This window comes from Diabrotica undecimpunctata, chromosome 1, assembly GCF_040954645.1.
Source record: "Diabrotica undecimpunctata isolate CICGRU chromosome 1, icDiaUnde3, whole genome shotgun sequence".
Classification (NCBI taxonomy): domain Eukaryota; kingdom Metazoa; phylum Arthropoda; class Insecta; order Coleoptera; family Chrysomelidae; genus Diabrotica; species Diabrotica undecimpunctata.
In genome coordinates, this window is record NC_092803.1 from 37,290,616 (window position 1) to 37,316,538 (window position 25,923).

General features: G+C 32.9%; 2 protein-coding genes across 2 annotated transcripts; one reads left to right on the forward strand and one right to left on the reverse strand.

The window, feature by feature from the left end:
* Positions 1-5,754: 5,754 nt before the first annotated feature.
* Positions 5,755-20,711, reverse strand: LOC140448079 (uncharacterized). Its single transcript, XM_072541135.1, has 2 exons — positions 20,495-20,711; positions 5,755-9,178 (listed from the first exon to the last, which is right to left on the reverse strand). Exon 2 carries the CDS (start codon positions 9,142-9,144, stop codon positions 7,576-7,578), a length of 1,569 nt encoding a protein of 522 aa, XP_072397236.1. The 5' UTR covers positions 9,145-9,178; positions 20,495-20,711; the 3' UTR covers positions 5,755-7,575.
* On the forward strand, positions 13,051-15,001 carry LOC140438632 (myb/SANT-like DNA-binding domain-containing protein 3). Its single transcript, XM_072528292.1, has 5 exons — positions 13,051-13,198; positions 13,257-13,440; positions 13,497-13,559; positions 13,955-14,083; positions 14,621-15,001. The coding sequence occupies exons 1-4, from the start codon at positions 13,119-13,121 to the stop codon at positions 13,997-13,999; spliced, it is 372 nt and encodes a 123-aa protein (XP_072384393.1). The 5' UTR covers positions 13,051-13,118; the 3' UTR covers positions 14,000-14,083; positions 14,621-15,001.
* Positions 20,712-25,923: the final 5,212 nt, after the last annotated feature.

The following is a 25,923-nucleotide window of genomic DNA, read 5'->3' on the forward strand; positions in this document are numbered from 1 at the left end:
CGTAAATAGGCCTAATCGGATCATTGGACCTAGAGGCCAAAAACAAGTTGGAGCCGTTACAAGTGGAGAAAGAGGCAAGAACGTGACGGTATGCTGTTGTATGAGTGCCAGCGGATCTTTTACACCTCCACTATTCATTTATCCAAGACTGAGAAGAAATCCTGTTTTAGAAAAGGATGGGCCTCCAGGTTCTTTGTACTCCTGTTCAAAAAGCGGTTGGATGAACGAAGAAGTGTTCCTGTTTTGGATTCAACATTTTGCGAAAACCAATAAACCTACAAGAGATGATCCCATTTTACTGGTGCTGGACAATCACTCCAGTCATTGCTCTATTGCAATTTATATTTTTGCAAAGAAAATGGTATCATTATGCTGTTAATACCTCCACATACCTCGCATCGTCTGCAACCACTAGACGTTATCTTTTTCTCATCATTGAAGCGAGCATATGACGTTGAATGTGATTCGTTTTTAAAATCTCAACCCTATGAGAAAATTGAAATGTGCCATATAAGCACTTTATTCTCAAAGGCGTATACTAGAGTTGCAAGCATAGACAAAGCTGCAAACGGTTTGGAGAAGACCGGAATTTTTCCATTCAACCGAAATACATTTAATGAAGAAGACTTTTACAGTTCAAACGATAATCAAACTCAACAAAATAATAGCCAAGAAGGTCTTTCACAAACTATTCAAGAAGATTTACTGGAACCCCAACCAGGCCCTTCCAAAGAAAACCAGATATGTGAAAATACCGAAAATGTTTCATTCAGCGATATCTTGCCTTTACCGAAAGAAAAACAAAAGATATCTGTTCCGAAGAAGGGTGGAAGAAAAAAACAAAGATCCGAAATTAGAACTCGGACAAAAGGAGCTTAGAAGGAAACAAAAAATGGAAAAAGAAATTGAAAAACAAAAATTTTTTAAAAAGAAAAATAAAACTGCAAAGAGAAAAGTACTACAATCTTCAAGCGAAGAGGAAGATTCGACATCATATAAAGATGATGAATCTGATGACAATGACGATATTAATACCGATTGTAATGAAGGAGAATCTTGTTTAATTTGTGGTGAGTTCGGGAAAAGCGAACTTTGGTTCCGTTGCATTATATGTGGTGGATGGTTGCATAAATTATGCAGCGGCTCGGACACACCAGACAACTATAAATGTGATTTTTGTTAATAGGTAATACTGTTCGCCATTACCCTTCTCATGTTTATTATTACCCGACATTTCGGGTAACAGCGAACATTTCGTGAAAATTTTTAATTGAGTTTTTTTATTATTAAAATTTTTATTTTTGATTATCCAATAACAAAAATTAATAGCTGTATTACTGTTAGCCACTCTGTAGTGGTTTCCGAGTTTTCAACATTTTTCTATTTCAAATGAACAATTATTTTCCTTAAGTGTTCGTAATTACCCGTCGTTCCCCTAAAATAGTCCATCTTCCCATAACCGTCGTTATGTCTTGTGCTCTGAATATGCCTAATTTTGCGTACATTTCGGCTCTATCTTCATTAAATTTATTACATTCAAATACTGACTGCACAGTCTGTACAATCTGTTGCTTTGTCTATTCTTTCGAGATAGGCACTGAATGATCCATTCATTATTACAGAGTTAGAAATTATGTAAAGAGCTCGCTCTCTTGTAATTGCAATTGATCCATTCCTCCACATCCGGGATAGCTCATTCACGTAGCCCTCCATTCATTTTCCAATTCTTCTTGCCACATTCTTATCGTTTCGCTTCTTTCTTTTCCTGGCTATTCTTACCGTAGGTGCTTTATCTTTCTTTTACCTGCAGGTGTATTGGTGGCATGCCTCCCGTTATGACCTCTAACGCTACAGTCAAGGCCGTCCTGTATACGCAGATGACCCTTTACAAAGCTCTACTTTGAGTTTTTTCTAATATTAATTTATACTTTTGTTTGTTTAGTACTTGATGCCTGATTGGTGCGGAGTATAAAATTGTCGAGAAGATCACTTCCATGATGATTCGTCTTTTTCCTACACTATGTAGGTCCTCCTATGTTAGGCCGTTGATTGAATAACCCAAAGTTAGGCATAATTCTGGCTAGTGTCGCAGTTCTTTGATCAGCCTTATTGGCGACATATTTGCTATATTCGGTTACGAACAATCAATCATGACTCCCAAATATTTCACCTTTTTCACTGGAAGTATTTATTGTCTTTCCAGTATGAATGATAAGATCTTGTCTCTCGGACCTTGCGTCCGAGTATGATTGCTTCTGTCTTGTGAAGCTAATTTTAGATCTGTGTTTTATAACCAAAATTTAAACTCTTTTTAGTGCAGTATTTGCCAAATTCATGATCAACCAATTATCATTGTACTTTGATAAAATAAAGACAGATATCGAGCACAGTTTTATTAATTAAATCTTTAGCGACATTTCGTCAATTTTGGGCTATCCAACAATTGAAGAATGTCATAAACATAAAATTAAACATAAAGTTCAGCCTAACACTACCCTAAACAAGGACAAACAGTTTAAAATTATTTAATTATCTCTCGTGTTGTCGACCAGAATGTAGCTTCGAATTTTTTAAATAATTCTAGACTGTTTGTCCTTGTTTAGTGTAGTGTTATGTTTAATTTTACGTTTATGACATTCCGGGATTGTTGGATAGCCCAAAATTGACAAAATGCCCCTGAAGATGCTCTAGTGAGCGAAAGTACTTGGGCAAGATTTAATTAATAAAACTGTGCTCGATATCTGCCTTTCATTTGATCAAAGTTCATTTATTCGAGCATTCAACCTTATATCAAATTAATTATCATTGTGTTCTACAAGTATTATCAAGCCGTCTGCGTATGCCACAGCCTGTATCGCTCTTCCTAGAATGTGGTTATATAAGATGTTTCACAACAGCGGTCCGAGGACGGAGCCCTGTGGCATACCCGCCGATCCCCTCTTCATTAATTTGCCCTTTGCTATGCTAATTTATCATTTTGTGAAGTATTCCTTTACTAAATTTAGAAGGTATGGAGATGCTGCTAAGCTTTTTAATATGTTTATTATTGTTTTCCAGCTTGCACAATTAGAAAGTATTCTTTAAGATTTCTCTTTCCTAAACCCATATTGGCATTCAGATATTTCTCCTTTTTGTTGTTACTGGTCTAAAATTCCTATTCGTCAGTAACAGGTTCGCCAGTTTCAATTCTTATATAAACGTTGGATTGTTATGAAGAAGTTGAAGAATTTTTAGAGTTTATCACATTGTAGAAGATTATGAAAGAAGTTATATTACTTTTTCTGCAAAAATCCGAATGCCACCTTTCACATCCACTTCAAAACATATCCGCCCTGGTCTAATTAGAATAAAGCTCTTTATCTTCTAATTGATTCCCTAACTAAGACATAATATATTTTTTGGGTTGTACGTTTTATTAACTGTGTTATTGTGGCTAACCTATATTTACTTACTTAAAATTGATTTGCTTCAAGAATTTATATAATGAACGATACATATTTGGAAGTTTCACTTAAAATTTTATTTAAAGTGGGCATTTCATTCTTGAAAAAGAAGCCGTGTACTATCTGTCATACATATGTTTTAACTCTTTCATCGTATGTTGCAAGGATAGAAGGTCGACCGCCAATATTTTTAGGACATCTTACTGTTCCAGTCTGCTTATATTCTTTACTTGTTCGGTAAATAGTTGAATTCGCAACACCTAAAATTAGCGTCTTGATTTTAACAATAACTATTCTGCAAAACTAACCTGTTGCCTACTTTATTTTTGCTACCATGGTTGTTATTTTCATTCTAGGATTATCAATTTTCATTTGTTTGTAGGTACCTACATTATATGTTTATAATGTATTGTTTCTCATTTGATGATAAATGACCCAAATCGGGTCATTTATCATCAAATTTACTCGGCGTTTAGTAGGTGGAGAAGGATAATTACCACTAGTACTTGGCATTGTTATCTTAATAACACTAATACGTCGCTAAATAGTTCTGAAAAGAACTGTTTTTTATATAAATGTAAACGAAAAATCTAAAAATTAAAGGAATAACGCAGAAAATACAAAAAATCGTCAATATAAATTTTGAATTTCAAACTTTCATAATTTAGTGGAGTAAACTTGCGTGCGGTTGGACTAATCACAAACAAGCATTACGCCGCGGTAAATTTGAATTACTTCTCCTGGTTAAAAAACAAACTATAGCAACTCAAACCTAGAACAAAGCTTCCTGAATCATGACCGATGCTGCACAGTATGTTACAACAATAGAAGAGGATCTCCAAACTCCATCTAATACGTATTAAGTTACGTAAAATATCAAGAATTAGGAAATTTGATGTTGGATTTTAAATGTTACACAGCATTCTTTTAAAATTTTAACCATTTTTAAAACTATAAACAAAAATTATTTATAAAAAACTCGAAGGAGGTTGAAAATAATAGAACTTAAATATACATTCATCATCATCATCATTCTGGCTTTACAACTTGCTTGGGTCCTAGGCTCCTCAAGAAATTTCTCTCCAGTCGTCCCTATCCATCGAATTTCTCCGCCAAGCCCATATTTTTCATGCCTTCTTCGATGTTATCAAGAAACCTTGTTCTGGGTCTTCCTCTTCTTCTCTGACCAATGGGTCTATCAAGAAACGCTTTTTTAGCTGGGTGATTTTGTCCCATCCGCATTACATGCCCTATCCACCTCAGTCGTCCTATCTTAATATGTTTTATGATATCAGGTTCCTGGTATATTCTATAAAGTTCGAAGTTGTATCGTCTTCTCCCCACTACATTGTCATTCACTGCTCCATAGATTCGTCTTAGTACTTTTCTTTCGAAACATCCTAACATGTTTTCATTATTTTTTTGTTAGAATCCAGTTCTCTGAACCATAGGTTAGGACTGGACGTATTATTCTTTTGTAGAGTTTTATTTTTGTATTTCTTGATATAATTGTGGATTTAAGGAGATTGAGCTCGAAATAGCATCTGTTGGCCGTGCAAATTCTGCCGTAGTATTATTTTCAGTGTTAAGGAGCGGTCCCAGGTATACAAATTCGTTCACTGCTTCGATGACGTCGTCTTCTATAACAAGTGGTTGTAGGAATTGTGGTTGCGTGCTTATTTTCATACAGTTTCATCCTTATATACAACCAGTCTTTTTTCATTCCTCTACGTTTAAACGTAAATAAGACATTCGTATGGAATGGATATCATGAACTTCCATTACAAGTTATCTGTTTGTTTTTGTTTTCTTCCAACAAAAACCCATTTACTTAACTACTTCCCGCAGACAATCTATTCCACCTGGATATTCAGTTTATTTATATTTTTAAAATTATTTGGCGCAATTTGATAAACAGTAAACGTACTTGTATAAATCCATTCGATGAACTTACGCTGGTTTCAAATTTTCTATAAGGAGACGACAAAGACAACGAAATTATTAACACCGCGAAGAACAGAAAATGGCTTACTTGGGCCACACATTATGCGTAATGGTAAAAGCTGACTTCTACAGTTTGTTTTACAATTCAAGATTGAGGGCAAAAGAGGCCCTGGGCGTAGACGTAGATCCTGGCTGGCAAATCTTAGGAAATATACTGGTCTAACGCCAACTGATCTATTCCGAGCTGCTGTGAATAGAATAGGATGGGCCAAATCACTAGAAGATAGGCACCTTTAGATGAAGATAAGGGGAAGACCGGAGTGTGATTATTGGATAAAAATAAGTCTAACTTCTTAAAAATGTACTTTATTTTATTTGAAATACCGTTTGTTCAATGTTTAACATGTATAGAATATAAAACTAAAAAATCATTATAAAACAAACTATTAAATTAGTTTAAAAAACAAAATCTTTTGTTGAACCGATTGCTCAACTTATTTTCACGACTAATTTCATAACAATATTTTCGGTTCCAATAACAATATAACCTACATTTTCACACCAAGTGTTAAACTTTTTAGGATACTACTAGATACAGCAACGAGTAAATAGATTAAATAATATAAGCCGAATACTTTTCAAAAGGTTTTTTGTACGCTAGGGAGTTAGAAGCAAAAGAGTTGTTACAAAAACTAAATCAGATCCCATTAGAAACTGTAAACGATGAAGAAAGTAATGTAGACTGTCTAAAAAACGAACATAATTTCTGCACATATTCGGAAATATCTGTGGATAAATCAAAGAACACAATTCTTCGCGTTGGTTGGAAGAGAGTCAAAAGTATGCAGGAAAAGATGGTAAAACTATTTGGAAAATTCATAGTAGAGTTACAAGTAGTAAAAATATAAATAAGAAATGGAATTTGCTGATTAGCAACAGAATGCTTAAAGACATTGTTGCTCGTAGCAAAATATATCTAGAAAGAAGTAGTCAAAACCCTACAAGTTTTGGATAGTGATATATAAATGAATATAAAGCATTATTTGGAATATTATATAGAGCAGGTTTTTTAAAGTTGCCAATATTACCTTAGCTGATTTAAGAGTCACGGAGAGACACATCAGAGTTTTTTTAGATTAAATACGCCAAAGAACAATGAATGGGAGCTGATGAATAACATCAGATGTGCGGACGATACTGCCAATAAAGCCAGCAGTTTTGAAGACCTGCAGAATCTACCACAAGTATCTGAAAACTACCGACTAAAACTAAATGCCACAAAACGGATGGTAATTGGGAAAAAAGAACATCGACAGAACATTATAACATTGAATGGAACACCTGTGGAACACGTACAGAAGTTTACATACCTGGAAACAACTGTCCACAATGAACGGAACAAGACAACGGAGATTAAGTCTAGGATTGAAAAAGTCAGATCAAGCTTTATTAAGATGAAGAATATATTTACCAGCAGGGACACTTCACTACCATTAAAAATCCAGTTGATCAAATTTTACGTATTCCTAGTTCTACTATATGGAGTGGAAGCATGGACTCTGACAGAACAATTAACGAAACAATTCTCTCGGCCTTCGAAATATGGATATACAGAGGAATTCTCCAAATATCCTGGACATATCATATAAAGAACCGAGAAATATTGAACATCATGGACAAACAACAATAAATTGCGTTTACAGTGAAAAAAAAAACTAGAATCTTCAGTCATATTATTATGAGACAGTAAATAACGCCTTCTGCAACTCATTCTCTAGGGAAAAGTGAATGGAAAGAGGGATCTGGGTAGAAGAAGAAACTTTGGATGTAAAAGTTACGCGAGTGGTTTGGTCTAACATATATCCAACTATTTACACAAGTCGGCAACAAGATATGAATTGTCATGTTAATTGTCAACATCCGCAATTTCTTCTCCCCGCCTTCTGCTTCAAACTTTACGGGTTTTAAGCAGACTAAATAAAAAAATAGAATAAATTATAACTTACACAAGAAACCCGCGGGCATCGGTAAAAACTGCAGCAAAGATTGATTACTGCTGATTAAAGACTGATAAAAAATTTGGTTAAACTAGCTGTTTAGGACATTTTATACAAAGAGAAAGAAACAGGTTTGTGCGAAAGGAACAATGTTCTTGTTTAAAAAAAGAAAATTGTAGGACCTTCATAATTCAGGAATCTTTAACATGCCTTAAATTTGCTTTAAATGACCGTATAATGTTTTTAAGATCGGCATTGCTTAGGTAACTAAATATTTCCCACCGACATTCTGCTGGCAAAAACGGTGAAACAGTCTTAAAATATACATCAGATACATTAAGCAAACTTTTTCTCTCCATACCCCTTTTATATAATGGTCTAGCCGTTCTACATATATCGCTGTATATTACACATTTTTTCAGGTATTTGCAAACGATATTTATTCCTCGATATATATCTTCGTTTTGTAGGTATTGACCGAGCTTAGTATCACTCTGATAAGAGTTGCGTAAAAATGTATATATTGAAATACTACTACGGCCTATCAAGACAGATTTCATTAACCATATTTCTTCTTGGCATCTTACGAAAAAGTGAGGGAAAAATCTGAAATTTACACCTGAGGCAGGTATTGGAATTCTACTAAGCAATAACGCGTACTGAATAATTATTCGAACACAGCGTGTTTGCCTTAAAGAACCCTGAAGTACGTACCGATTATTAAATTGTTTGCGTACCAAAGACAAAACACTTACATTTTTACATGGGTTTTCTAACAAACCCCCATACGAAATAAGCAACTCGATTATTTCTGGTTGCCAGTATTTCACTGCAAAGTATATTGGAGTAGTGTCATTCGGTTGTGATTTACTATTAACATTTGCACCGTTTTGTAGCAAATATCGGACGACCTCAATTTGACCAAATTGGCAAGCGGCGTGTAGTAGCGTATGACCTTTTGTTGAGTGTATATTTATATCTACTCCTCTTCTGACGAACTCTATGATCACACTCAAAAACCCGTGTTGGGTTGCAAGGAATAGTGATTGGTAACAATTAAATTTTCTCTTGCAGTTAAAACTGGCTCCCCTCTTAAAAAGTTGTCTTAGTGCGTTTAAACAATTACTTTGAGTAGCGCACTCTAAAGGAGATTGTCTTTTTCGATTCCTCAAATGGCTGTCCGCCCCATATTCAATTAACATATCTATAATAGGAAGGTTCTCCTTAATAACTGCATAGTGTAACGGCGTGCAACCCATTTCGTCTTTTGCATTAATGTCGGCTTTATTCTTTAATAAAAGTTCCACTACGCTTTGCTGACAAAATTCTACAGCTGCGTGCAATGGAGTCCGATCTCCCAGACCAACGATGTTTACTTCGGTACCATTTTCTAATAAATATTCTACAATTAAAACATTTCCATTGATAGCAGCTTCGTGAATCGGGTTCTTTATAGTGTAATTTAAACAGTTCAATCCATAATAACTAACTAATAACTTAAGTATATCCAAATAATCCCGTACCGCAGCTAAATACGTTAACTGATATCCTTCGTATATATCTCGAGATGTTCCGTTTTCCAGCAAATACCTCACAATTCCAGTATCTCCCTGGCTTACAGCCTGATGTATAGAAGAAAAACATAACACATCTATTCCATTTATATATGTTGTTCCTGCATTTACTAATTTGTGTATCTCTTCCAGACTTCCATTTTTTCCAATGGAATGTACATCGACGTCTTTCTTTTTTTCTTCCATTATCCTTTAAAGACAGTTTATCTTAGTTCGCAATCTGAAAAAAAAAGTAATAAATTAATGAAAATACAGTAGAACCTAAATTATCTGTGGTCCACGGGACCTGGCGTGGCACGCATAATCCGATCACTTAATGATAAAAGATACATATGAACATACATATATAGATACAGTCGAAAAAATGAAAGATTACCCATGAACGATCATATAAAACACATATTTTGTATTTGCTGTCTTTTTCTATAAATAACAAACGAAAAAGATAGATTGTCTACTAAGCAAAAACGTTATCCAAGACATACGCAGTTACATATTTCTAACTGACACAGTGAGACAACGATACAATCATTGTTAAACATAGTTAAATTAATTTAGTAAAACGTTTAAACTCCCACTAGTCTATTTCTGTACTTCTAATGTAATTCTTAGATAAACATTCAATATAAGTATAGATAATGAGATGAGGTATAACCATGAACTCTACCAACTGTTCAAAGAGACACCGATCTCAGAATTCGTTAAACTTCAGAGACTTCGCTGGGCTGGTCATGTAGTAAGAATGGAGACAGAAAGATTGCCGAAAAGAGCCCTTGATAGTAAAATGCATGGCGCAAGACCAAAAGGAAGGCCACGGAAAAGATGGGAGGATGAAGTGGCAGCGGACGCGCAAAATTTGCTAGACGTGAGAACCTGGAGAAGATCGGCGCGGGACCGACAAGGTTGGAGGCATAGTTTGGAGGAGGCCAAGGCCCGATTTGGGCTGTAGCGCCATTGGAGAGAGAGATAGATAATGATTGTATACACTACTATTCGAGTAATCGCACGGATCAACGTATATATGTGGTATAAATTTCCACTTAACTTTTTTGCTCTTCAAGTTAGCGTTACTTTTTTAAAAAAACTATATAAGATACATTATTTTAAAAAAAAAGGCATACTTCTTAATAACTATAAAACTCGACAGTTTTCAAGATAATCGCATTTTAAAAATCAGCTGCATAATAATTCTTAATTGTGATATTTGTGCGGTAAAGCACTGAATACCTGTGGATAAGCATAACTAATAGTTTATTCGTATAAAACAACTCAAAAATGGTAGTGTAACATCACAAAATGCTTTTTTATGACTGCTAAATGTCTTATTGAAACGAAGCTTGTATCTTCTTCTTTAGGTGCCGTGTCCGTATTCATACGTTGGCCTTCATCATGTTTTAATTTTCTAAGACCTTTCTCTATCGTTTCTATACTGACGTTATATTACTTTTTGTCTATAGTAAAATTTTGAGGCGAGCGTCACGGAAGAAGCGCCACGAAACGACGTCACGAGTAGCGTCACGAAATACCGGTCTTCACATCGATATACTACTCTCCAACAATTCGTTTTTAGTTATCATATATTTTTTAGTTGTTAATAAATTCCTTTCAAACAATAATAAAATTTTATTTTTAATCATCTTATTTATTTTCTATAATAATCCAATTTACTATCAAGTTTACAGAAGTAAACAACGTATGCTTTGTTGATACGTTAGCAGGTGGCGCTACTAGCAAACATTTACTGAATTATTTTAATACATTATAATTTGCATATAATATAAATAATAAATAAATATTAAAATTACTTTATTAAAGTAGTAGTTTATTTCGGTTTATTAAAGAAAGGCAGAAAGTGCCGAGGCATAATAATTGGATATGAGAGATTTGATTGCTATTTTTTGTCAGCAACACTTTAACTGATCTTTTGCGAAAAGGGAATATTTAAAAATATACCCAAACAGAAAATCATTACTCCTGATCAAGAAGATGGTTCGCGTTGACGATGATCTCAAGTAAGTGCAAGACGTTTATCTTCAGCGTTAGTAATCAGCAAAACTTCAGTTTTAAAAATTCTACTCAATGAGCATTTTCACTCTATCATTTTTACACCTGTGCAAAATCTATTACTAGCAGATTTGCAAATGATATCCGAAACAGGTAAAATTTGGACCAGTCTTTCCTCATAGAATATTATTTACGGACGAATCTACATTTACAGACCATAGTGTTTTTAATTTAATGAACAATCATTTCTGGGATACTGAATATTCCTCATGTGAGAATTATTTACACTTTTTACGAAATGATTTTATTGATTTGTTAGAAGAAGTGCCATTAAACTTAAGGCAAAATATCTGGTTTATGCAATATGGTGCACCAGCACATTATACTAGGGCAGTGGGAACATACTTAAATACCAACTTTCCTTAACGTTATATTAGTCGTGGTACTCGTTTTCCTTGGCCACCACGTAGCCCAGAATTTAATCCACCCGATTTTGGTAAATGGGACGCATTGAAACAACGTGTCTATAAGAATCCCATAAACATTCGCAACCAACTTTGGGAAGAAATAAATACTACAGCAGTTTCTTTTGAACCAATGATGGTATTTAATATGAGACGATTTTTTATGGACTGCATTGATAAATGAATTGAAGAAAATAGTGGACATATCAAACAGAAATTTTAACAAAAAGTATAATTTTATTTAGTCTAACTATTTCTTAATTTGGTTTGTAAATAACATATTTTGATTGTGACTAATTTAATATAAAACGTAAAATATTTTATGTAAATCCTATTGTTTTGTATAAAACTTAAGAGGTCGCTGGTCAAATGAAATTAGAACAATAACGAAGAAAAAATGCAACATTCTGATTGTGAATAAATTACGATAATTAGCTAGCTTAACTCATTGCTGTTATCTGTACAGAGAATAGACTTACCTTTTGAAATATTGGTGTATTAATTATCGTTATAGCCAGTGGAATAGAGTTGTATTTCCCGTCGCGACACCCGGGACGCCGAGGCTAGATAGGACGAGACCCATAAAACTGGGTGCGTTTCGTTCGCTGTCTCGTTGGGAAGTGTTGTCTTGAGGTGGTCAGAAAACCCTCTCGCCGTTCTTAGGTAGTCTATGGGACAAGTGCTCCCCCATAAATCAGCGGTATTGTATGTCGCCTTTGAATCGATAATCTAACTTAATGGTCACTAAAATGCGTAAATTTCCAGCGGTTTGTGTGCTGGCGACATAATTATTTCCAAAACAACAAAATAAGCCAAATTATTTGAACTTAAAAAAAGAGTAAATGTGTTTAATCCAGTTTAACAATGAGTTTTTACTGAATAACACGAATAATATTTTTTAAAGCAAATAACTAGTTAAAATAGACCATTAAATAAGACCATATTACAGTACAGTAAAAGAAAGTAAAAAAAATGTAAAATATGAAAATAAATACTACATACTTTCATACATACATAATACTACATACTTTCCCAAACACCTATTGATTTGTCAAATTCTTTAATTAATTATCCTACTGATATATTTATTTTCTTTAATATTTCGTTAACTATTAACTTTAGTTAAAGGTATTTCATACCAAAATTCAGAAGTATTGATGTTATTGTCCATTTTTTCTTCTTTGACTGGAGTAATTGAGGTAAATCAGAATTAAACAGCTGATTTGTAAAATACGATTAACTCGAAAAATGTTAAGTTTTGAAGTTATTAACAAGTATATCTTTTTTTGGTAAAATAGTGTATCTTTAATATTTTTTGCTACAAATAGTGCTAACTTATAGAGCAAAAAAGTTATGCGCAAATTTATGCTATATATATGGTATATGTGGCGCCCCCTATCAGCTACATCAAAGTATGCATGAAATTATAAATCATCATACTCTAACAGCCGGTTTCCGAAACGTTATTCAAATATCCGATCATCTAATCGAGCTGTAGATTTGATCAACTGTTAACCAGTGACCAGTTTCTGAAACGTCGATCATCTTAAAATTACATGATCGTAGAAAATCGATTATCTGACATACGATTTGGTATCGATACTGTCACAATCCTTCAAAATTTTCAATAAATAACCAAACAATTTTAATCTATTCCTAGTAACAACATAATTTATAAAATTAATATTAAAAATGAGTAATCCCAATGCAAATCCTCCACGGAAAAATTATACAGAGAGGGAGAAATGTTTGCTGTTGGATATAATTGGAAAGTAAGTACGAAATTGTCATACTTAGAGAACAAATTTCTAATTGTATCTTTGTTTTCAGATACAAGCATATAATTGAAAATAAATGTACCAATGCTATGTCCACCGCGCAAAAAAATGAAACCTGGGAAAAAATAGCGCTGGAATTTAATGTCAGCGCTGAATTTCCCAGAACCCCAAAGCAGTTGAACACTGCTTATCTTAACCTAAAAAGGGTCACTCGCCAAAAAGTAGCAGAGGAAAATGTAAGTGTATAAAACTTTCGGTTGATTTAGAGCTATATGGATTAATTACATTTCAGATTCAAAAATATAATGACCAGAAGGTTTTGGACCAGTTAAAGAGAGACCAAACTGCACACAAAGTAGGTATACTTAAATTTAAAGCTCTTAACACCTGGTCAGTTGAATTACACTATGTCTGAGTGGGATATTTTTATAAAAATATAAGCCAATAAAACTAATTTCATGATGGGAACTAACCTAGTGTTGAGACAATAGAAGTTTAGTATTTGAGAGTGTTAAAGCCAAAGAGGTGGAAGTCATATTTGTGAAATGATGGAAGTCTTGCTTTATAACTTTGATAAATAAACATCTTTTCATCACGAAAAGTGGTGTAAGTATTTACAGTAAAAACTTACACCACTTTTTCTCTGAAGAGGTCTATGTATATATCAAGATTATAAAATAGGGCTTACATCATCTCAAGAATATGACTTCCACCACTTTGATTTTAACCCAACTAATGAATTGTTTTCAGAAAGACATACTTGCAACAGGTGGTAGCCTCGTCTCACAGATGTAGGGGCACAAATGTTGGGTTTGATTGGCAATCAAATCCAACCTTTATCCAACAGTTGTGACAGTGCATCTGGTTTCTTCACATCTGGTGAGTCCTTATTTTATTAATTTATTTAAATAAAGGTAACTAACTTTAAATTTATTTATATCTGGACCTCAGAGGTAAACTAAATTATGTCGACTTGGTGTTGTTTGAATAAGTCCCTTTTATTCACTTATTTTATTAGTTGGATTATTATTTAAAGTTTGATTGTTAAAGATATTATTTATTTCTATGTCGATCAATAATAAATCTGATAACAAGGATGATAAGTGGTTACACATAGCCAGATCTTGTGCCTGTCTATAGACAGGCTAACAAAAAAAAAAGATCTTTTGATAAATAAAATTTAAGCAAACTCAAAATATGAGAATTAATATCTCTATAAATATTATTAGTATGAATTACTTATTATAATTATTTATTCAAATTCAAAATTAAGATAGATTATTAACTTAGCTATTAAGATAGCTAAAGTAGATAAATAAAAGTAACTACCTACCTAATTCGCAAAAGATTTTTTTATAAAGAAAAAACTATCTGGTATACTTATCTAAAAAAATTGAATTTTTTTTATTTTTATAGTTGCACAAAATAGTCAAGTGGAAGTAGATTATCTACAATTGGAAGACACGGAGCAGACATCCAATGTACCCTCTACTTCTGCTGTGCTGCTCAGTACACCCTCGACATCTGCTGTCCTGCCCAAGAAAACAGCAAAAATGTCTCAGGCTCGTTTAAAAAATAAAAAATTTAAAAATGTAGGGAGCGAAACCCTTAAACGTATTTTTTATATAAAAAAAATTGAGTCAGCAAAAATAGAAAAAAAAAGTAAAATAGTATTTTTAAATAACGAGTACAGAAAAAAAGAAATTTTAGAAGTAGAGCTTCAAATAAAAAAAATTGAACTGAATAAATTGTTAGGTAATAAAATAATTGTAAATAAAAATTGTAATTAAATTAAGTAATAAAATTAATAAAAAATGTGTTTTTCAAGGTTTATGTACCCACTTATTAGAATGAGTTATAACTACACCTCATTCAAATTCTACGTGCAGTAAAAGTAAACAAAACCAGGCTATGCTACGTAAGACTCCATAGGCGTGCGGTTTTGCTTTTATATTTCTTATCAAATTAATAAAACAGTATGTACAATTAAAGATTTGTTTACTATGAACAACGAAGATAAAATATACAATGTTAGTATTATTTTCAAGGAAATTCAAAATTAGCTTCACTACTGTAAAATAAAAAGAAACTTATGGTTTGACAAAAATAATAAAGCAGTAATTGCAACGTTGTTTTGACACTTAAACGATCGAAATCAAAACATCAAATACACTTATTTTTTAAAGTATATTGTGTGTTAGTTCGCCTCAAAAGAAGTAACTTATTATTATGTCTTCAGTTTTTATTTGAAAAACAATAAAACTCGCGTGATCCAGATTACAAATGTTACCAGAAATTGAAATCTCATTTTATATAAATTTCGTAAATTTGAATACAGATATACCTTAACTTTAAATGTTTTCATAAACGAAAATTTTGCATTAAAAAAAAATAAGGTGCACTTGGAGAAGTGCCGCCAGAAGTAAAAACTTATTAAATTGCGTTGAAATTATGAGTATTAATATCTAAGAGCTTCCGGTTTAAACGGGGCTGCCAGTCAAGAACTGAGCTCTTAATCGCACCCCATTCGTTTTTTAAAGTAAACGAAGTTTCAAACAAAAACCTATGCAAATGTCCGAGAAAATCATTCGTCAAAAATAAAAACATTCTACATATCTGACTAATAAATAAAACAAAAAACTCACAGTGTAAATTAATATTTTATTCATAATCAGAGTCTGACGTGCTGCTCTCATTAACTACGTTAATTATCAGTGGTTCAACTTGAGTCTCAATGATATTGTCAAGATACCACATCTTTTGTTCGACTTTCTGCTGAACATGCTGTATACATTTAATAATTTAATACGAAAGCAAAACCGTATGCCAAATTTTGATTTATTGACTAAGAAGGCTTCTGGCTGAGTACAAAATAAACAACTGATCAAATCCTATCACGCGATATAGAAAATGAAAGGAAAGGATATAACGAATATATTAAGATAGAAAATCAATTACATATCTTAATAGATTCGTTATATCGTCCCTTTTCATTTGCTATGTCGCAAGTTAGGTTTCGATCAGTTGTTTATTTTGAACTTAGCCAGAGGCCTTCCTTAAGTCAATAAATCAAAATTTGTCTATAGTAAATTTATTTTCATTCATAGTGTCTTATGATTAATTACTATTTAACTGGGAATAAGCCACAATTAAAGGTAAAAATACGTTTATTGACGTTTCAATTTCCACTTCGGAAATCGTTCTCAAAATACTTTTTTCGAAGAACGATTTCCGAAGTGGAAATTGAAACGTCAATAAACGTATTTTTACCTTTAATTGTGGCTTATTCCCAGTTAAATAGTAATTAATTTAAAATGCCACAAGAAAATAGCTTCAGAACAATAGTGCCTTATGATATCTCGTACATAACTATACGTTCTATATAATCAAGATCCTGTGTAGTGCCATTTTGGTAGTCGCCATGTTTTTTTCTATCTTAATATATTCGTTATATACTCCCCGTTTAATAAATATCGACAACCGAGTTGAAGAAAGCGGATATTCAAAAGTGGCTGCGATCAAAAGTTTTGACAATTCAGTTCTAAAAGTCGAGCTTTTGACTATTGTGAATAAACATAAAAAAAATACACTATTGTTAGCATATTGTAGATGAAATGGGTAAAGAAAAAAGAAGGTATTCACAGGCACTCGAGGTAGATTCTGAGTAAAATATTACCTAAGTTACACTTTGAGTTTTTTGTTTTATTTATTACTCAGATATGTTGAATGTTTTTATTTTTGACAAGATTTTTCTGACCTTTGCATAGGTTTTTGCTTTGAAATTTCGTTTTCCTTAAACCAACGAATGGAGTGCCATTAAGAGCTCAGTTCACGAGTGGCAACTCCGTTCCAACCTTAAATATTACGTTAAAAACATTTTTACACATTTAATGTAATTGTATTTTAATTCCGTGCATTACAATAACGGATTCACGTTATTATGTTGTTGGAAAACCTCATTCTAACATGTTTATTCAGTTATTTTCAGTTCTGTTATTCCTGTGAACGACTTATGCTACGATGTCTACTTCATATTTTCATATGTATTTCATAATACAGGAAAATATAGGTTTATACATCGTTAAAATCATGATCTGGGAGTGCCCCTTGTAACAATCATACTGTTTATTTATACTTACCGCAGCTCTATCTTGTATTTAGTGTAGAAATGTTTAGAAAGGTTTTCGAAGCCCCGCCCATTGTAACGTCAGAGGTGAGGTAGTCCATTAATAAACACAACTGACCGTTTCCACTAAACAGACTCGAGTTTCAAAAACTCGGGACTCGAAAAACAAACCGAACTGTTTCAAAACACGCCAGTCTTTAGTAAAGTTTGTGAAAAGTTGCTATTTTGTTTTATTGGATACGAGTTTGTGTTTTGTTTTGTTTTTATTTTGTCCGTTTGGTGGGAAACCGCCATTAGATATTACATTTAATTTTAAAACAATTTTTACATATTTAATTTAATTTTATTAATTCAATGCATTACAATAACGAATTCGCATATTATGTTGTTGGAAAACCTCATTCTAACATTTATTAATTTAATTTTATCTTTGTTATTCTTCTGATCATAAAATATAAATGATAACATTTATTATAAATATAAATGAATAAATTCAAGCGCTGTAATTCCCTGACGCACGCCCTTGCTAAAATATTATCACTAGAACAACAGTGGTCCAATTAAGTTATGGCAATTCTTCCGCGTACAAGGACTACTAAATGATATGGTATGCTGAGTTTCGTATACGATGTCTATTTATATAGTTTATGAGGTGGATATTATGTACGTTTATACATTGTAAATCGTGATTTGGGAGTGCTCCTCGTAATATTCATAATGTTGATAACGTGTGTTGGTTTGTTTACTGCTACTGCATCTTTAAGATAAATTTGGTGTAGCTTCATCCTGTGCTTCTTTGTCTTAATGCATTCCACAATTCTTCATTTGTTATGGTGTTGGGCCAATATTATATCTTCAGCATATTTCATGGGAATCTATTCCTTTCATTTCCTTCTGATATTGTTTTATGTCTCACTCCCTTATAGTAATATTGATTTGATGATACTATTAAATGTGTTTTGGCTAATTTAATGTTGAGGATATGATATGATAGGATTTCAAAGGCCTGTTCTTTTCCTATTCTATGTTTAATGCTTGCCTGGACTCCACCTTTTGCACTATTATACTATCAAGGTAGCAGAATTCTTTAACCTGTTTTTTTCTTCTTGATTGATGTATAGTTTACCATGTTCACTTATTCCTATCTCTACTATCTTATTAGTGATGATTTTAAGACCAACCTCATCTGCCTTTCCCTCCAGCTTCCTTAGCACGTTCTTCATGTCATCTGTTGTATGTGATACCAAGCAGATATCATATTATGCATATCTTGGATTTAATTGGCAACCAAATCCAATCTTTATACAACAGTTGCAGATGTTGCATCTGCTTACTTTACATGTAGTGAGTTCTTTTTTTATTTAATCCCAGTTGTAAATTTTTATCCATAAATATTTACAAACATGAAAGTTATAGCGAAAAATAAAATTTTAAATTTCCACTTTACCACCCTGTATCTTTATCAATATGAACATTTTATTAAAACAAGTTGGCTTAAATAGTAATATTTTAAAGTATTGAATCTACTGTTTCTTTTTGTACAATTACTTTAGGACCACCCTGTATATATATATATATATATATATATATATATATATATATATATATATATATATATATATATATATATATATATATATAGAGAGAGAGAGAGAGAGAGAGAGCTTGAAGAGAGAAATTGTATAGAAAATTCAGAACAATGGGCATATCAGTACAAGAGATAATATTACTTTCACTAAGTTTTGCAGATGACCAAATCATTTTTGCACAAGACAGGGAGGATATGGAATACATGATAACGAAATTAAAGAAAGAATATGAGGACTCAAGATAAATATAAGAAATATATGTATTACTGAATACTTATGTACTGGATCCAAGGTTGCAGATTTAAAGTTTAGAAGAAGAGACTATTAAGAGTTGTAACACTTTATCAAAATAGCACTGGGAAAACAAGCCATGGAGTAATATGGAACAATACCCTAACCAAAGAAAACAAAAGAAGGATCTTTCACAGCATAGTGATGAAAATTACTCTATATGGAGTGGAAGTACGGCTAATGACAACATCAACATGTAAATCAAATAAGAACAGTGGAACTGGACTTTATGAGACAATGTCTGCAAATTACCAGAACAGATAGAATAAGAACAGACGAAATATGGAACAGAATGGAAGTAGAATGCTCAATTACAAAAAAGTTGGAAAACAGAGCCCTGCAGTGGTATGGGCATGTACAAAGAATTCCAGAGCATAGGTGGCCGAAAAGAATATTCGACTGAGACCTGCTAGGAAGAAAGCAGAGAGGAAGACCTGCTACAAGGGAAATACATACATAGGAAATGCTATTATAGAGACCTCAGAGAAGATGACTGGGAAAATAGATTGCTGTGGAGGACTTAAACAGTAAACACATAATATGCAAAGCCAAAGAAGAAGAAGGAATTTTTATATGTTATGTATACTACAATGACTGTCAAAATATTCCCATCCTGAGTGAATCCAATATAACAATAATTTCACAATTGTTGAATTCTACATCATTTTACTTTGAAAAATGAGCAAAGGGCCCCAGAAATATGAATTATAAGAAATTAATGATCAAACAACAAGGAATGTGCATCTGTCTATGGAGGGTAAGTTCTTTTGTGATATGGGAATGACATCATTATTGTTTCTATTAAATATAAATATAAATATACATAATTAGTGATAAAATACATAACAAAATAAATGTTTATACAACATTTTATGGAAGTTTTGATACATTATAATGATTTCTGAAGAAATACAGAGAGTGGTTTTTATATCTTTCTTTTTTAAAAGAAAAACTTTTTCACACCTAAGTAATAACAAAATTTTTTATATTAAACATGAGTTTTCTGATTGACTGTTGTGCCTGGCCTATCATCAAATAATATAGATGCGTCTATTTTCTTTGATATCATATTGAAACTAATGGCATATTATATAGTTTATTTTTAAATTACATTTTGATGCTACAGAAACCTACAAATTATCAAAAGGAGTTCAGACTCAAATGATTGAATAAGAGCTGTTAGTGTATATATTCTATGCATCTATTGCAATCTAGTAGTATATTTTTATATACTATGTACTTGTTTCTCTTTTAAATATGATCATTCAAAAAATGCAATATTACCTGAATATGACTTTTCACATCAATAAAAAAATTTTATTTTTCAGAAAGTGGCATCTGATTGGACTTATATCCTTAATAATATACAATTCTCTTCTTTCCTTCCAATTTTGGAGATTTCTACTTAGGATGATGTTTATACGTTAATGTAGTAGTTGATGCTGATACAACAAAAACATTTGAATCATGTTACATGATTCATGTAGTAAACATAAAACCACCGAACAACAGGAACAGACAGATGAAAAAATCGAAACAATTGATCTTACACGATCGAACATATGGATTTATTTATTCGATTATCACAGTAATAATCGATTTAAAAATTCAGGATAAATGATTAATTTTGTAAATCAAACCACCGGTAAACTGATATATGTTTTATGTAGTAAATTAATATATTTTTCGAAGTGGTTAAAGTGTAGCGTAAAGCAGCGCACATATCTGGCGAACGTATGTGACCGAAGCCTTTCTACCAAATTCATTCGATGTTTTCGACGTTCGATGGAAAATTTGGTATTTCATCCACATTACAGCGAACGAATTCGTTTGCTTTGCAGTTATTCGATCAGTTTCGCGGGTTTTTTTGGCGATTCGTTACGCGGCAGTTATTTATTTGATGTAAATTGTAAAAATGAGATTGGATGAGGATATAATTAAGTGCGTTGTATACTATTAATAGTGAGAAGGAGGCCGAAGCAGTAAAAGACCTCCAAAAAAAAAAAAAAAACGACAAAAACGGTACTGGTGAATTTAATGATCTGAAAGCTGAAAGGGAATACGGAGTTTTTCAAAATTTTTGTAGAATGAAGTCTACTGGTTTTGAATGGTTATTAAATGAAATTGGTCCAAAAATCGCGAAAAAAGATACAAAGTTTAGAGAAGCGATACCGCCAACAGAAAGGTTAATGTTAACCCTACGATATTTAGCTACTACTGATTCATATACAAGTTTTATGCACTGTATTCCATAAAACTTTCCGCTCTCAATATAAACCAATAAGTTTTAAACAAGAAGAATAAGTCCACTCCATTATTGCAAATTAGAAAATCAAAACAAAATCACGACGACGTTCGACACTTTTATTCGGAAGCATACACACTAAACACAGCCAAACAAATTCGTTCTTAAATTTTTTTATGTACCGCCCAGTGAGCGAACTCTAGCAAAGGCAAACACATGCGTTTGCTATCGTTTGTTGGGACGTACACATTTACCAAGGGCGTTTGGTCGTAAGGCTTCGGCCACATGCGTCCGTCAAATGTGTACGCGCCTTTAATAGTCAAGTAGCCAGGAGGGGGGTTTGAGTATGTGTACTTTTATGTTCCCTCGGACCTTGTCATTTTTTATGTTTTTGGGTGCTTAGATTTGATTTTTCGAAGGGGAATCAGGCTGAAAATCTGTTAGATAATTTGTTATTAACAATTTAATTGTTTAAATTATTATTAAGCTGGATTTATAGTTTGACGGACTGTAAACGTAGACGCACTGGAAAAAGATCAACATAGAATTTTGTGTACTCTTATTTATAAATGAACGTAAACGCATGACGGAACATCGGTGATACGGACTGGAACGGAAGAGTTGGCCAACTTTCATCTCTTCAGTGCGGTACTTGCGTCTGGCCAATCAAAAGGAAGAATTTTGTGCTATCAACAAAGTGGTTTGCCCTCCATTTTGTTTTGTTTATCAACATATTCGAATTTTGTTAATTATTTGTTACAATGGACGGTAAGTTAGTAATTTATAAAATATTAATAAGAAATAATAAAAGGATATCATAGTATCATGGTTACCAACTCTAGCCACTGTTTCTACTTATGAGCAAAAATTTCAATCCGTCGATTTATAATATTGTTCTGAAGCTATTTTCTTGTGGCATTTTAAATTAATTACTATTTAAATGGGAATAAGCCACAATTAAAGGTTAAAATACGTTTATTGACGTTTCAATTTCCACTTCGGAAATCGTTCTCAAAATACAAACATTAGTAAATTAAACAAATTTTGTTTTTTGTTACTTAGTGAAAAATTCTTCTAATAATTTAATTTTATCTGACTCATCTATATTGACAATTCAGACATACATTATACATTTTAAAGTAGACGACTTTAAAATGATATTGCCAATATTGTTGAGTTGCGTTGCTGGGACGACTTTACTTATAAGATAGTTCATTCGATTACATGAAATCAACTTTAACTTGAGAATATCCGTCAGAAAAGATCATAACATGTAATTCGTCTTTAAAAAGACAAATACATGCCATGATGACAGTAAAATTCTTCTCTTAGTGATTCCATAGTAAATTATGAGGGAAAAACCAGGAAAACACCTCATAATACTATCCCGACATGGTAAGTATTTGATCGTGCATTTAACATAAGTTCTTGGAGGAAAAACATTTGTTAACATCTGTTTTATTAAAAAATGATTATCCTTTATCGTTTATAAATAAGGAATTTTCAACAATTGATCGAATAGAACAAAACAACTTAGAACGAGATCCTACAGCATATGTAAGGAATAATACGAGGAAAATAACAATACCATACATAAAAGGATTATCGGAAAAGCTTAAAAGGATAGGAAATAAATTTAACATTTCAACAACATTCAAAACAACAAACACGTTGAGATCTGTTTTATCCAAAACCAAACCTAACAATGAACAAGAAAGGACAAAGAATTGCATTTATAAAATACCTTGTGAATGCGATCAGTTTTATTTAGGGGAACATCAAGACCATTAAATGTTAGAATAAGTGAACATCAATCCTATATTAAAAATAGAGAATTTGATAGATCTCGAATATGTAAACACGCATGGGATAATGAACATAGGGTTCAATGGAATGATTCAAATATAGTCCTAAAAGAAACGGATGGTAAAAAGAGAAAAATCAAAGAAGCGGCTCTAATTATGCTAAATGAGACCAATTGTGTCGCGAATTCCTCGGCAGAATGTAGTAGGATCTGGTTACCCATATTGAAAGAGGAAGTTATTAAAAGGAAAATACCAGTATTGGTAAGTCAGTAACATATAGAGATTACATCATTTATGTTTTTTAAATAACAAAAATATAAAATCCGGAATTTGGTGTTTATTGAAGGTAAACTAAATGCACGATCAAATACTTACCATGTCGGGATAGTATTATGAGGTTTTTTCCTGGTTTTTCCCTCATAATTTACTATGGAATCACTAACAGGAGAATTTTACTGTCATCATGGCATGTATTTGTCTTTTTAAAGACCAATTACATGTTATGATCTTTTCTGATGGATATTCTCAAGTTAAAGTTCATTTCATGTAATCGAATGAACTATCTTATAAGTAAAGTCGTCCCAGGAACGCAACTCAACAATATTGGCAATATCATTTTAAAGTCGTCTACTTTTAAATGTATAATGTATGTCTGAATTGTCAATATAGATGAGTCAGATAAAATTAAATTATTAGAAGAATTTTTCACTAAGTAACAAAAAACAAAATTTGTTTAATTTACTAATGTTTGTATTTTGAGAACGATTTTCGAAGTGGAAATTGAAATGTCAATAAACGTATTTTAACCTTTAATTGTGGCTTATTCCCATTTAAATAGTAATTAGTCGATTTATAAATTGGGATAATATTTATAGTCCGTTTGTTACGTCTCCAGTGCGTCTACGCCCACAGTCCGTCAAACTATACCAGCTTAAACTTGTATCCGATTGTTAGAACTGAAGTTATAACAAATTTCGTGAAAAACAATTGCAACATAGGGACTCGATGGGGCTCTTCCAAGTATAACTCAGCTTTCACACGTGCTAAATAGGGGCATTCACGTTCCGATATTTAGTCCGACTTTCCAACCTCCGAAGTTGGATCCGATATCGGACCGTGTGTGGGCATGCTGGATTGTTGGAAATTTAGTAGTACGAGTCGGAACATTTAGAGGACAATTCGAAGGTCCAACTTCCGACTGGCGACAAAGTGGAAGCGTAAACGGAAGAGTCAGAAGTCAGATCAAAACTTTCCTCAGTCAGCGTTTGACATTGGGTACCTACTTCACGCCTTCCGTAGTGAACAGTGAAGAAATTTTTGAATGTATTATGAATGTATTAACCGAAAACAGCCCAACAACATCTGCTGAATGTGATGTTGAAGTTTTATTTTATTTTATTTAGCGTAAGTTTTGTAACAGTATGATAAATACACATATACAAATACTAAAATAAAATGAAAATAAATACAATGTATTAATGTCTAGTTAACACAGCCATTCAATTGCTTTTAGGGAACATTCCACAAAGTCCTGAAGGTTTATACGGTAGGCACGATTTGGAAAGTCTGAAGCACAGTGGTCTATGGTGTAAGTGATCTGCAATCGTACTGTGGACCCTCTGCACGGCCCCATTTGAACAACGAGTCAGCACATTTACCTTTTCCCGAACGCATGCGATTAAGACTCGCCCAGGTGCACCGGGGCAGATCTGATCCGATGAAGCCTTGAGTTGGAGTGGATATCTGGATATAGTCTAATTCCATGGTTGGCATCCATATTGTTGACCATTGCCAATGTATATAATAACGTATATAATAAGCATCACCAATTTTTCGGGCAGTTCTGATTGGAGGATTTCTAGATCTCAGTCACTGGTACTCTTTTGTGACATGTGGTATATCTTTTTGGATTGATAATTGTACATTGGTTACAATTTTCTGGTACTCTCTCGCTGTTCAATCACAAATTAACCCCTTAATTTGTAATCTCACATAATTCTTAACTTCTTAATCTAGTATAGACCTTGACTATTGTTTGAAAACATTACATGAAACTCTCCACGAATGCTTAGAAGCCATTAGCGGACTAGGTATAAAGACAGAGTCCTGGAGCCCTCTTATAGCAAGGATAAGTATGTTAAAGTGGGACACAAAAACCAGGAGATTATATGAAACGTCAATTCAAGACAGTAGCGACAGTCCGACATATAAGTCAACACAGGAATTCCTACAAAGAAGATTCTAGACATTGGAAACAGAAAGGAAAGGAACAGATCATGGACAACAGGTAAAGCAGAAGATCACCTGTGTGGTGTGTCATGATGAACATAAACTGTTGAAATGTACAACGTTTCTACGTCAACAAGTACGTGAAAGAAACAAAGTCGTAAAGGAAAAGCAATGGTGCGGTAGATGCCTACTACACAAAAGGGAAGTACCATGTTATTCCTATCATAGATGTGCAAAATGTGGTGGACAGCACCATTCATTACTACACATGTCAGAAGGTCAGTATGATAACAGAAGGAATTCTGAAAACAGAAGGCCACAAAATAGATCAAATTCTAGTGGGTCAGGTCAGTATGATAACAGAAGGAATTCTGAGAACAGAAGGCCACAAAATAGACAAAATTCTAGTGGGTGCCAGTATGATAACAGAAGGA